Consider the following 15443-nt stretch of genomic DNA (forward strand, 5'->3'; position numbering starts at 1 on the left):
AGTAATTATACATTTTCAAAATATTAGAACATTTAGCAAAATGATATCAAAGCACCAACCACATATCTACCAAAACAGCTATTTGGCAGAGTAAGTGAAAACTATAAAGAAACAGATCAGGCAGCATAACACCCCAGCAATAAATTTCACTTTTCAACCATGTATTTTGGCATCATATGTTGGCCTAGTAATAAACCCAAAGCACTGGGCTGGATCCAGTCACAGCTCTGTCACGGATTAGTTATGGTACTTGGATAAGTCACTTACCCCCGTCTGAGTACTTTTCTCCTCTACAAGATGGAATAATGCTCACTCCATCTACTTCACTATTAGGACACAGTAGTACCACTTGTGAAAGTGTAATATTTAGTATTGACAGTCCAGAATGCATCTTGTTGTGTCTCCATTTAGTAGGTAGTCTGTTTATCTTTAATGCCATTTTACTTTGCAATATGTATTGCAGGCTTTATATGTTTGAAAGAAATGAAACAGTTCAGGGTGTTTGAACTTATGCTATGAAATGATCTACCTACAGGTTAGTAAGTAGTTAACCTGAGAAGTATATATATATATATATATACACACAGTATGTTGATATATGTAAATATCTGTAAGTATATTTTGTAGCTCCTTGGTTCTCAAAGTACAGTTCAGGCATTCCTCTGGGTTCTTGTCACTCTTCCAAGATGTCTGTAACATCAAACATTTCTATAATAGTACCAAGTCATGGTTAGCCTTTTCACTCCTTCTGTGGGAGTGGACTGTAGCATTTTCCAGAGGCCCAGTGACATTGTACGGATTTTGTTATAAAAGCAGTTGGGAGCAACTATCTGTCTTCTGTTCAGCAACATGAGCTGCAAAATGGAAAGCCATATCACTCTTCTCACTAAATTTATTCATGTATCTGAAAAATACCTTACTTTAAATTTCTAATGCAATCAGTTCAGTTCAGTTCAGTTCAGTCTCTCAGTCGTGTCTGACTCTTTGCGACCCCATGGACTGCAGCACATTAGGCCTCCCTGTCCATCACCAGCTCCTGGAGTTTACTCAAACTCATGTCCATTGAGTCTGTGATGCATCCAACCATCTCATCCTCTGTCTAATGCAATAAACATCAGTAAATACACTCCTATGTATTTGGGGGTTTTAATCTTGATTTTTAAGAAGTGAAATGTTCCTGAGACTCAAAAGTTTGAGAACTACTAATTTAGATTTTTTGCAAATTCTCTCTCATGAAAGAACTGACTGAATTGGTTTTTCTATGGCAAGTGTCTGTTTCCTGGTCCTGTTTGGAACTTCATCATCATAGTCTTCATTCTGTGATCTCTTTATATTCTTTCTGACTCCTTTTGACCTATGTGAGAACTGTTGCTTCTTTAATACAGAATTGTTATAGCGAATGCAAAATTATTGGCTCCTCTATCTGTGTGCTATCTTCTCAGGTGGAATATGCATTCTTCTGGTCTACACAGTTTGCAAAATGCCCAAACTTGCCTCCTCACCATCCACACTGATGTAGCACAGGGCTCATGCTGCCTCCTTAAGAGCTGCGGTGAAGCAATGACTGGATTTTACCATCATTGACTTTTTGTTAGAAAGGAAATCATTTCCAAGTATGTATGAACTGCAGTAATGGCACTGCTTTGCAGAAATAATTGAGTTTATAGGCTTCTTAAATGTGGGTTCCTTCCACATTCCTGCAGACCAGCAACTGAGCATTTCATTCTGTGATCATGTTGTACAGTCTATAAAGTCTAGTATGAAATGTGTAAAGTAGCTGATGAATACAAAGATGGATTATAAATCAGGTTTCTTTTATTTTTCCTTTATTATTCAAATATTTTTCTTTTCTTTAAACAGGGTTAGTCTTGAAAGGTAGATTGCTTTGGTATGTTTTAATCAAGTCCCTAGGTTCAGTTCAGTTGCTCCGTCATGTCCGACTCCTTGCAACCCCGTGGACTGCAGCACTCCAGGCCTCCTTGTCCATCACCAACTCCTGGAGTTTACCCAAACTCATGTCCATTAAGTCGGTGAGGCAATCCAACCATCTCATCCTCTGTTGTCCCCTGCTTCTCTTGCCCTCGACCTTTCCCAGCATCAGGGTCTTTTCACATGAGTCAGCTCTTTGCATCAGGTGGCCAAAGTATTGGAGTTTCAGCTTCAGTATCAGTCCTTCCAGGGAACACCCAGGACTGATCTCCTTTAGGATGGACTGGTTGGATCTCCTTGCAGTCCAAGGGACTCTCAAGAGTCTTCTCCAACATCACAGTTCTAAAGCATCGATTCTTCGGTGCTCAGCTTTCTTTATAGTCCAACTCTCACATCCATACATGACCACTGGAAAAACCATAGCCTTGACTAGATGGGCCTTTGCTGACAAAGTAGTGTGTCTAGTTTTTAATATGCTGTCTAGGTTGGTCATAACTTTCCTTCCAAGGAGAAAATGTCTTTTAGTTTCATGGCTGCAATCACCATCTGCAGTGATTTTGGAGTCCAGAAAAATAAAGTCAGCCATTGTTTCCACTGTTTCCCCATCTATTTGCCATGAAATCATGGGACTGGATGCCATGATCTTAGTTTTCTGAATGTTGAACTTTAAGTCAACTTTTTCACTCTCCTCTTTCACTTTCATTAAGAGGCTCTTTAGTTCTTCTTCACTTTCTGCCATAAGGGTGATGTCATCTGCATATCTGAGGTTATTGATATTTTGTAGCTGCTATATATTTAGAATAATATTAATACCTATCTACTGCACAGCTGATGGTACTCTCTGCAATGAATCTAATACTTTTTTTTTTATAGCAAACAACTCTATTGGCCAGATTGCACAACAGTTTTTTTCCCCTTATAATTTTTTTTGGCACCACGTTGTAGGTCCTCACATTAGGAGGCACTGACATATTTTTATAAATTATTTTGTTCAGAAAAGGAGGATCTCGTCAGTTCCTGACTTATGAATGGTTTACGTATACAAAAAGATAGCAGAGACCCCCCTCAGTCCGAGACACTACCCACGTCTCTGTGGAGGGAGCTGGCTCCTTGTGCCCCCTATCCCCAGTTGAGGATGTGTAAGCAAAGGATAATCAGAACATTTTCTGAATGCTGTTTCAAAGAGACCTAGACCTCTGTAGAGCCCTGATCAGAGGTTCTGAAACTTCATAAGCCAAAGGAACCCTGTACATTGTGGTCCCCAGTTAGAGATTTACAGATGATGTCCTACATCAGAAATCCAAAAAATTCCAGAGGATTGAACCCTGCTTCACTATGTTTAGTCCAACACTTCTTCAACTTCATTAGCCACAGAAACCTTTCATGAAAGAACATGTTTAAACAAATCCTAGGATAGGTCTATATGGCAGGACATCATCTGAGAAATAAGGACTAAGAGGAAATCCAGCTGTTAAGTATTAATAGTTACAGAGAATTATCGTATTTCTGGTGCCCACAAGCATCCACCTTGCCTTCTTCCTACCTGACTTGTTCCAGGTTACATCAAGCAGAAATTGACTTTGTAGCCTTAGCCAGAGGACAGGGCAGATTTTCTGATAGGAGCTAGCTAGCCACATGGATCTGCCTGGTGAACTAGCTAGTATAATACTACACTGCAAACGGGTGATGCATTTTATGAACTGCTACAGAAGAGCTTGTTCTGAATTGTAAATATCTACTTAATATTAAATGCTTAAAAGACAGCTAATTGAAAATTGGAGACTGGTGGCATTAACTGCCTTGAAGTTTGGAGAGTCGATATAACTTTGACTTTTTTTTAAGAGCAAAAGAAATATTTTAGCAAAAGAAAGGGTCAATTTAGGATGAGAAGTAAAATGAAGCTTTACTGAATTGGGGTCAGAAATGGCAAGCTTCCTTGTATATGTCCTACAGAGGGGTCAATCATCATCAACACATATTTCTCATAGAATATCTGGCTGTATAACACTGAATTCGTTTTCAGAGGCAAGACAATATAATGGAATATATCCACATGAATATACATAGCTTGTAGAACCCAGGAGAAGCTATATTCATCCATTTTGAGTTTTCTCTTCCAAATCTCCCACTACCAGAATTGAAACTTTAGAGCAGTTAAATGCCAAGCAAAGAGATCCATGGCTCAGTACAGAACTGATGTTACATCTTAATATATCTGAGCTGCCAAGTCTCCCCTATAACGCAGCTGGAAAACATGTTAACTGAAAGAAAGGGTACTTGAAAATTAGCCTCAAAAATAGACTTAAAAAATCTTTTGGAGACTTGTCATGCAAGCGGCTCCAGAGAACTAACATCCCAAATAATTCAGTCTCTTAGTGATGAGTCTTCTTGAGCTGTCTTAGCAATTATGTGAAACTGTGATGGTATAATTTTTATTAAAAAACAACTTCTTAATTTTTCAAAAGTTTGTTATCTTTGGGCAAAAGTTCTAAGTTTCTAAGGACCCTAGGAGAGAAAAAAACCTCAACAACCTCAGTATAGTGAATTGAAAATATTAACACTTTGTCCTCATGTTATGGCAGGAAATTTAGCAGTTGGAGTAGTTGAGAAGGTTACTTCTCTCCCTGGATGAGACTGATGCTTATCTCTGCTTGCTCAACCTTAAAAGGGACTTCTGAATTTTATTTTAGTCAATTGGAAAAATAATTAAGGAAAAAAAACCACTTAGCAAAAAATAAAAAAGGTAGTGTTTTATACTTTTTAATCTTGTTTCTCTTTCTTTTTCTATTCTTCTCTTTCTTAGTGGTAGGTCTAAAGGTGCTTACTCTGGAAATTCTGATAGCATTAATTTTCAGTACAATATAACCAACAGGTTTATAATAAATATTTACTAATGATAACATTTTAAAGTACTTTCTCTAGTGAGAAAATTAGTACTGCCAGTGCTAGGGAACTACTTTTGCATACATTTCCACAGTTGTTTATTTGTTTAATCTCTTTGACAAGTTGTAGTTCCCTGTTAATTGGATATAAGCACTTAATGGACATGTAACCAGATTACCTGAACCAAATTCTTATTATCCAATGTTATCCAGGGAGCTTCATAGAAATGCTATTCCTGGCTCAGAAGTCTCAGAAACTCAGAAATTCCATCCATAAATGGTCTCCTACTCCAATTCTTGTTTATTTCACTTATGTTTTCCTTTTTGAAGGGACTACAAGGCTTAGATTCATTTATAAAGACTTAATCAGCTTCTTGGCAGGGGAAAATCCTCTTTTAAATATACCTGATGGACTTAAAATGGAGTACCTGCATGAGTCCGATTTTTTTTTTTTTTTTAAGAGAAACTCATGAAATATATTTGTTTGGAAAGATCACTGCAGGCAAACAAGTATTTTTGCTTCATGGAAACATCTTGAACTACTTTCCTATGCTTTTAGGTCACGAAAACTCTAACCATATTTCGTCTAACACTCATACTTCAACTTTGAAACCCATGTGGATAGCCAGGGAAAAGCAATCTGTATGTTTCTAATTAATTTACACTTAACTCATCAAAATGTTGTTTTCTAAGAGTCATTTGATGTGTAAGACCTCTTATGAGCTTTTCAAATATGGCTTCTAAGCATTTTTCCTTTGAACCAGAAAGTCACTTTTTTTTTTAACCCCTGAAGCAAATGGAATTCAATTCTCAAAAGGCTTAGTTTAGTTCAAAAAAATGTCAGACTCACGCAATCTGACAAAACATGTTCTCTTGCTTAAATGGATTAACTCATGCAGTAGGCGCAAGGTATTATTACAGGGCATTTTGTATCATTAGGCAAAGATTCACTTACAATGGCCAGAGTGTTAAAGAAATTTTTGTTTATTTAACAATTCCCTCAGATAAAATAACATTCAGCACACTCATGTGAATGGGCATAGGTACTGCTGCAGGAATATGCAGTGGAATTAAACATTTTTATCTGAAAAGTTCACGCTGGTCTTTACAGCATGTGTTTTAGGTATTATCTCCCTGTTTTTTCCCCTAAATTCAATATTGTACACAGGAGGCTTATAGATTGGCACCATCCAGTATTACTTCTCTCATCTTTTATATCAGGATCCTAAAGACAGTGATTACTACAGTAAAATACAGTGACATATTCAGAGCTCAACACTTGACAACTGCCCCAGGTGTGTCATATTTCATTGTTTGCATAGTCCAAGTGCTTGAATATTGTATTTTCATCTAAATTCCTTCCTTGATATTAGTCTTATAAGTACATTTTGTCTTTCTATCTAATAGCCACTTAGTTTGAAATAGCCACATTGTTTTTCAAATCCATTGTGTCATAGTTGCCTAACATACTTGTCACCTATTCATTGTAACAAAATTTTATTTAGAGACCTCTGTCAATCTACATATTATAGAAACAGACTCTTAGAATGTCTTTTAACTCTTTTCTCTAACACTGAAGAATTCTCAGATATGCCATTGTGATTTCTTCTACTGTTTATACCCAAATTTCTCCCTCAATTCAGGCACACACTAATTTATCATCCCTTTCTAACTTCTGGTTAATGATTACTTATTTAGAATTTTTAGCTCTGGCAGGACAATTTTAGTTTACAGATAAGTATTCATAGAGGATTTTGCATTATCACCACTGAATTTCTTGGGTAGTTATATACTCTTAATGATACTATAAGCCAAGTAATTGGTTCTGTTGAGTGCCTATAAACCACATAAATTTCTATTGCTGGGAAGCTTTCTTTTTGTTTTCTTCCAGAAGTATTTTGATTGGAAATAACATGAAAACCAAGGTAGTCTGAACTTAATAGAAGGACAAATCAAAATCTTATAGACTTCAAAGTGTTTTGGTATAGACACTGGTATTGTATAACTTCTGAAAGTTTTCAGTACACTAGTTATAACAGAACCTATTTCATAGGCTAAATTCTAAAATATTTCAAAAAGGTAATATTTCTGATTTCAGTATATACACAGATACTTTAAAATGAAAAATCCACTGAGTTCATGATTATCACTTTCCTTGATGTGTTGGATGTTTGTTGCATCCATATATTTCTCTGTGGGTCAATTCAGACTTTGGGCAATATGTGTGCCCTGACTTCTTCAATTTATGATTGGATTATAACCCATCCTTCAGAATCCCTACAAAGGGCTACCAAGGCATATTTTTTAATTTTGTCTTTTAGTGTTCATAGCTAGGCTTCTAAAATGAAGTTTAAAAAGTTATTGCAAAACCCCTCAAAATAAATCTACTTCTTTAATTTAAGGGTGACCTTAATATATCTCTCAGTGAAAGAACTTATTCTGAGAGAGGACTTTTAAAGACATTATGACCACAGTCACCCTCATTCCTGCCACCCAGACTTTTATCTTTTGTTTTTCAGCAGCATCAGCAGTGTAAGATGAAATGACTCTGGAAGTTTTTATCACAGTCAGAAGGACATTTCAAAAAAGCAGTACATGTATGTTTTGTAATCCTTATTCTCTGATATATCATAACAAACAGCTAAAGCATACTTTCCACTGGTAGCAAATTGCTATTGGGAACCATTCCAGTTCACTTGTGGTTAAAAACATAACAGTTAGGATTAGTTCTCACATAGGCTAAAATTCAAATTATTGTCAAAGACAAGGAGGTATTACTAAGTGATTACCTTTCGGTAGATCCAGTGTGATTGCGACTAGAATTCAGATGAATAGGATCTCCGGGTGGTGGGGAGTAAGGAAGAGAGAGAGGGGAAGACGGAGAGAGTGGGAAAAAGAGGAAGGGAAGAAAGAGGAAGGCAGGAGAAGGCGAAGAACAGGAAAAAGAAAACTTCACAGCCACTTGATAATGAAGAGAAAACATTATTTTTAGCTTTCAAAATGCTTTCATAGGTGTCTACCTATTTATTTGTTGTAGTTATGTCTAAATAGGGTGAGAAAACTGCCAAAATAAGATTTAAATCATTTTTTCCTGATATATCAATGGATTCTTATCTCTCAGTGACTACATTTAAACATACCAGAAATTGAATTATTTACTATGAGATTAGAATCCCTTTCATCTGGTTAGCAATCTTGCTTGTTAAACGAAATAATTAATCCAGGCCAGAATTCAACATGCTAATTTTGCTGTAGGAAGTGTAAGTACAGTTTCCCAAGAACAAAACAATCACACAAACCAATCTGAATGATCTGTGAGCTGTATTTGCCAAATGTACATTTAGTGTAACAGGTATCAGGCTTCTGCTATGTTGTCCTTTCTTTGAACTCAAGGGTGGACTGGGGGAATAATATTGGAACCACATGCTTTTCCGGTTAGCAGCGTTCTTCAGAAGACATGGTAGGGTCTATGTGATTTTTATCAGGTTGCAAGACAATTGTCCTATTGTGAAGAACCATTCATCTGTGTCAGTGGGTTTATGCTAAAAAACCCTCTCAAGATATTCATTTGTCATTATTTAGGTGTAATATCTCAAAACACAATTATGCTAAAGTTGACTTTACAATGGAAATGTTTTCAAATGTAGCTAGATTGCTAAACTTTCATAGCATAATGTTTTTCACTGTTTTAATGGAAAAGGACAGTATTTTAAATATTCTGGTGTTTGTTTTTACCAGGAGAAAACTACTCTAAAAGTGAGAGGGCAGTGTGATGTCTAAAATTGAAAGGGTAAATTGCTGCTCTATCATATAAGTGGCTTTTGTAGGTTAGGAGTGAAAAATATTTTTAATTTAAAAGTGAATTTGGAGGTCTGAGCATGCTCACTGTACATCACTTTAAAATTATTAAAGTAGTTTGATTTAATAGAGTGAATCTTCTCAGGCTAAGGAGTACTTCACTTTGCACCACATAAGCTCAGATGTTAGAACCCGATCACTTCCCAGCTGGAGAGCTTATAAAAAAATGTGAAGTACTCTAATAATTTTAAATTACTCTGTATTGCACATTTTCAGGTCTCTGATCACCTCCAAATTCAAGTGCTTATAAAACTACTCCCATAATTTTAAATTGCTATGTGCACAGTGATTTAAAATTGTGAGAGTGCTTCAAAGTTTTTTAATAAGTGCTTTAATTTAGAAGTGAGTTGAGCAATACTTCAGTATAACTTCAAGAAATTATTAAACTGATATAAAAATTTATCCTCTGGAAAGAAAATTACATTATGTATAAAAGGGTGAGGCTCCAAATGAATATATATGAGGATGAAGGTATCAAATGCTCAGGAACAATCAGTAAATGAAATGAGATAATCAGGTCCTGGGTGGGGGTTTGTTGGGTTAATTTTTCTCATTGCTTGCTTGAGGCTATAGTTCTTGAAAATCTAACAGGTATTTCAATTCCTTTAAGGTGAAAAATTGCATATAGAGGACTTCATTTTTGATTCTTAGTTTTTCCAAAAATATCAGGAAGTTTCTCCTGAAATTAAGTATTGTAATAGTATTGTTACAATAAATTAAGTAATAGTATTGTTAGATGAAAGGAGGGTATCTTAGAAGAAGGGGGGACTGAAGAGAGATAAAGCAAGGAAGAGAGAGGAAGGGAAGAATGGAACGGGGACTGGTGGGAGACAGTTTGTTGTTGAAGAAGTATTTTACCACCTGCCAGTAAGGTAGCTTCTGGACATTCCTGATTCCGTAATTTCTCACTTTTCAAAGGTAAACATGGCATGGTTTAGATTGTACTCATGGATGAAAGAAATTGTTTTCATTAAAGAACAGAATTTCTTTCTTAAACCAATGTTTCTGTTCACCCTAGATAAACATGGAGATTTTGTTTTCTACCACCGTACATCATTATTATTACAATGCACCATGTGGTTTGACTTTTAAGAGGCTGCCATCCTACACAGATCTACATATTTGGGGGGTAAAAGAGCATGATATGTGCCAACTGCCAACAACTTGTTTTCCATATCTTCTCCAGCTTGTTTGCTATGCTCTTCAGGGCCACATGGAGGTACGTTTTGACTGAGTCAGTTGGTTTGTCTGACTGCACTACTCAGTATACCTAAAATATAAAACCAGTTTCACAGGAACACAAGGCCTTGCGTGTATTTAACTAGAATTTTACAGAGCCTGTGATTAATAACACTAAATTGAAATACGTAAAAGATGAGGATGTTCTTTGGTCAAATTGTTGAAGCATTGCCACTTACAATATACTGTGATTTTTTTGTACATTTCTAAATTTAATGAAGCCCTTACATCTTTACTTCTAAGCAAAAAGTATTTACAGTTTACTAAGCTGAAGATGAAATAAAGGTAAATTGCATATTTCAGCAGTTCATGATTGAGTACGGGAAATTATATAATTATATATATATATATATATATATATATATATATAAAATTGAGTTCTAAAGTATAATACATGGGTGAATGTTATTATTTCTCACATTGCTATAAATATTACTGTGCATCAAAACACTTGAAATAGTTTTCCTCGTCTTTGTTTTTTGACTTATGCAAATACTCTTACAAATAACTATTTTCCTATATTTTTTAAAGATGAAAGTTTAATCTTTGTACTACTGGGAAATAACACTTGCTGAAATGTAATACTATATACGTATACAAAGTAAAGGTCAGTAAGGATGTATGTAAGATCTTACAAAGAGGGTGACTATTTTAGAAAAATTTATCAAGTATCCTGTGTCACCATTTTCTAGAACTTTTTTAGCACTGCTAACACAAATTACATTCTGTGTCCCCAGTAGAACACTCATTAGTGGCCTGGAAATACGGACTACTCTGATGTTGAGGCTTCACAGAAAGGAGTTGTCTCCTTCCAAGAAAGTCATTGTTTTTTTTCACTGCTAGAGCCTTGATAGTTCATTGTAGAGTTATCTCATTGTTTTCTCCCTGACATGATTGGTTTCAGCTTCTCAAATTTCCTTAGATACTCGTTTAAAAAAAACTCTCCACAGTGGTTTGTTCTTACAGGGAACTAGAGGCAGTGGGGAGGGAAGGACAGAAGGATTTTCTTTCTTTTTTCTAAGTCAGTTCTGGGCAGTGAATAAGATGTGCTTTTCTTCTTACAGTTGTCAATGAAAGACTATCCCTTTAACTGCACAGCTTATTCATCATATGCATTGCCTTAAGATATTGCCCCAAAGATCAATATCCTGATTTCCTTTCCATCTGCCTAGACCAAGATAATTAGGCTCTTTACTTTGTTTTGTGTATAATGAAGGAGGCAACTAGTGCTCATAGGGAAAAAAGACGATCTCCCTGTGGTAAAAGTATTGACATTTACAGACACCGGCAGAGCACAACATGGGGAGAGTAATGAGAAATCTGACTGCTTTCCTCTCTTTCTCTGCTTCCTGTTTTTAGAGCTGCGGCATCCCACAGTGAATTACTAGCTACAAAGAGAAGGGACTGCTTAGGGCCTGACAATTGAGAGCATTTACAATTAGCTGAATTGATTAACCTTTACAAATGCTGTTACTTTATGAGGTGTTTTTCTCAGCCCTGGTTGAACAGTACGCGTTATTGATTCAACATACTCCTTTACGGGAGCCCTGATTTGTCTGTGACTGCACCAGTCATAATGCCTGCCTGGGTAATCGTTTTTGCATGTTCTTGGGAAAATATGACACGAAAGACGGATTGGCATTATGTAAATGGGGTCCACATCTCTCTCTCAGCAGGCTGCACAGCCAGTGGAATCCAGGGCACAAATCTGCCTCCCTGCATCCCCGTTGTCAGGTTCATAGAAAAGGTGCCAGCCTCTGTGCCAGCCTCTCACTGCTGCCCTTCCACTGCCTGACTCCCAGTAAGCGGCCTTCAGGAGGAGAAGGGCCCGGGCCCTCCTCTGAGGTTTCCAACTCCTCTGTATTCCCTGATTTTTAGTTAGGTTTCCTGAAATAATTTGGATTGGGCGTGTGTGTTTAGTGTGTGGGTATAAGGAAAAGGTGTGGTGGGAAATTATCCAAAAAATTGAAATATATTTAGCTTAATTTTTTTTTTCAAGATTGTAGACTGACTTTGAGTGCCACTTTGGTTGGTGATCCCAAAATCTATGGTGGAGGCATTTTCTTTTAATCAGTTTCACTCAAAGAAGTTTGGTGCTTAGAAATAATAATATCTAGAAATGGCTGCCTTCTATGCCTCATGCCCCAAAGAACTATATGAAAACAAAAATAAATATTATTTGTTCTTTCCTCCCTTCTTTCTTCCCTCTCTCCCCACTTTCTTCCTTTTATCCTTTTCTTTTTCATTTCAAGGTGCACATTTTAGTGATCATAAAGATGAAAGGCCTAAAAGCTTGAAATATGTACTGCAGACTAGATCCATCAGCTGTTCCATCAGTATTCCTAAAATTTATCCTGCACCAATACCAGTTGTATGATTTGCTGGTACAGAGCAAAATGAAGATACAGGACCCCTTGTTTATAAATTATTAAAAATTTCTAAAAAGTAACTGCAGAGCCTTAAACCCAACTAAGCTCTTCTAAGTATAAGGCTTATGTGATTGCACAGGTCACATCCCCAGGAAGTAGGCTTTGCCCTCACCTTTGACACTGGTATTTGTGAAAAGATGGAGGGAGGCAAGGGCCTGGGATGGTGGTATTTGTTTTCTTTCCAAACCTGAATTTAAACTTCCCTATGGTGAGACTGGTTTATTCCGGATCACGCTGAATCGCATTTACTTTTTTACCATGTGAACTGCTGCTTAGTTGGGTCTGAACTGAGAGCACCACCCTTATCTGCATAGCAGATCCCAGCAACATGAAGCACTTTTATTCATGCCAGAATTCTGAGACTGGAGCATTTGTCGCTTTGTGCATACAGTAATGGCTGAAAAAGTTTGTTTTGTCTTATGTGATTAAACTGAATATTTGGATTATGCACATGCAAATGTTCTAATGTAATACATACACATATTCAAGTGCAAAGGATTTTTTTTCATACATGTATGTGTATAACAGAATTGAGTTTATGGCATTCCAAGACACAGATGAACAATGATGGAAAACAGCCATTTTTTAAAAATGAAGAATTGATGCATTTTTAAAGAAAAAAATCAGGAAGCTGCTCTAACAAAGTCTGCAGCGTTCACAGCATGATAAACAAATTAGAAAACAGCAGATGCAGCACAAATTAAGATGTATTTAGCACAGCAGCCCATCAGATGTGTGAACGTCTTTTGTAACTCAGCTCTGCAAGGTTGATGTATTGCACTTTAGACAACTGATAATGAACCCTCCTAGCAATTAGAAGTGGAAATACTGAGAAGTCAAAATTGTGCGGTTCCCAGTGGGCCAAAAAAGCAAAAAAAAAAAAAAAAAAAAAAAAACCTGTGTGAAATTTACTTCTTTATGTGCTTGCAAAACAAAGAGAATGTTTCAATTTATATACTGGTGTGTTTGAATTTCTCTTGCCTTTTAAAAATTCCTACTTCATTTTAATTACCATCCGATTCTAAAGTGTCATTAAATAAGTATGAATTCTGTTGCAGTTACACACGTTTTATGGCCAATACAATGTCTTTCCTTTATGGGATGCATTATTTAGTAATCTTACATTAAGACAATAACTTCAATCATTGTGCCTTCAAATGGCAATAAGCATGGTAATGGCTTTGCTGAGCTGTTGCCTGACTTTTATATCATTGTGTTTTCCCTTTGATATTAGAGTCTTGTTTTTATTTCTACGCAGAGAGTGTGTTTTCCCCAATTTCTATTTTCTGAGAGTGGGGACACTTTTGCCACAGGGAACAATGCATCAAAGTCCATTTAATAGGAAGCATTCTATCCCAATCCAGTGCAAAGGCTAAATATGCACTGCTAATATTTGCATTTTACCCCCATCATTATTTAAACAAGCATATTATTTCCTTCTAGGAGGAAGAGGTGCCTGGTAGTCACTCTTAGCTCCAGCAACAAATAGTCTAGCATTTTGTCAAGTATTCATTTTGACAACTTTAACTTGAAATAACTCACTGGAGAATAGCCAAACAACACAGAAGTGGAAAAACAGTAGCAAATAGGAAGAGGAAACCTAACTGGTATATTCTGCCTAGGAAAAAAAGGTCTGATAGGTGATTTAAAACCCAACACTCTTATGTGAGTAATCGCAGATGATTCTGATGTTAATAATTTTAGCTATGTTAGCATCACAGTTACGATTTCCTTTTGAATCTGTCTGCAGCTGTATGTTATTGAAATCTAACCTTAATCTCTGACCTCCAAAGAGCAACCTCCCAGGGTTAATTCTAAGTTGAATTTAGATGAGTGTAAGGCTCAGTCAAAACATACGTTTCTGTAATATAAATACAAATGTCAAAGTGCATATGTCCTGATGGGTCACATTGTGAACACAAAGGATAGAATTTATTTATAACGTGGAAGCCTTTCTGTGCTTCCCAGAGAGAGGTCCAAATGTCATAATTTACAGGGAAACGTTCACAGCGTCCAGAGGCCCTTTTGTCCTGCAGATAAAGGAGGAGGATGTCGTCACAGTCCTTCCAGCAGGAATCCACTTGGGTGGCACCAATCTTGACTTTGAAATGGAACAGTTCATCTATGAAAGACAAAGGTGATGGCCTCTACATCACGAACCCTCAGAGCACCTGGGAGAAGCTTCTGCTACAGGTTTGTGCCATTTTGCTGTTAAAAACCTGGCTGGTGTCATGTCACATCCTCCAGGAATTTGGATAGCAAGCTGTGCAGAAGTTTTTGCTGCTTCTGGAGCTCCTCCTATTCTGGCGGCTCCACCCTCAGAATCTTCATTAACCAAATCCAGGCAGCCACCCAGCAGCCCCAACCAACTTCCGGTTGTTACTAACCCCAGGGCCAATCACCAGCCTTTCACACTCTACCTTAACCTGCCTACCTATTTTGGCTCTGGGTAAAGCAGAGTGTCCCTTTGCCTGAGCAGGGCAGGGAGCTCCCTGCGGGTCTGATGTGCAGGGGGCTGCACCTGCCCGGCTCCGACTGCCATGAGTACCTGCACGAGATGGCAAAGGATGAGCAGGCCACTCCTGAAAAGCTGTTGACCCTGGAGGAATTTCAGGGCGGGTAAATTTCAGCTCCAGGTTTTACGGCTTCTCAACCGCGGTGGCAGATGGGTCTGGTGGGCACAGATGCCTGCCCTTGGAGCATATTCATCAGTTCCTGCTGAAGAGGAGCCCAGGCCGCCTCCCAGAGGACTGCGCTGCGGCTCCCAGCTCCGGACGCTCGGGCCACTAAATGGGTAGGAATGACCTCTGAGTGGTCACAAGCTGTTCTTCTTTAGGCTCTTAAACAGAAAAGGAAGCAGAGAGCATTAGAAATCAGGTGATAGAGTCCAGAGGTCATGAACTAGCAGGGTGGAGAATGGACTATGCCTGTGGCTGTTTTATTGATTTTTTATTTTTCCATTTTTAAAATTTAAGTCAACAATTTTTAAATCATCAAATTTTCATGTGTATAGAAGTCATTTGGCAGGGTTCTCTTTTCTCAGTTTCTACCTTAGTTGGTATTTGCACAGAGAACAATGTTGGGATTAGTCCCCAAACCTGTAAGA

General features: G+C 37.3%; 1 protein-coding gene across 1 annotated transcript in view; it reads left to right on the forward strand.

The window, feature by feature from the left end:
- Nucleotides 1-14386: 14386 nt before the first annotated feature.
- Nucleotides 14387-15443, forward strand: part of LOC133062798 (receptor-type tyrosine-protein kinase FLT3-like) — a 47503-nt gene continuing 46446 nt past the window's right edge. Inside the window, exons 1-2 of the mRNA XM_061152177.1 lie at nt 14387-14530; nt 14793-14956. Of these exons, the coding sequence (XP_061008160.1) occupies nt 14387-14530; nt 14793-14956 (308 nt within the window). The remainder of the gene's footprint in view (nt 14531-14792; nt 14957-15443) is intronic.

Source organism: Dama dama, chromosome 9, assembly GCF_033118175.1.
Source record: "Dama dama isolate Ldn47 chromosome 9, ASM3311817v1, whole genome shotgun sequence".
NCBI lineage: Eukaryota > Metazoa > Chordata > Mammalia > Artiodactyla > Cervidae > Dama > Dama dama.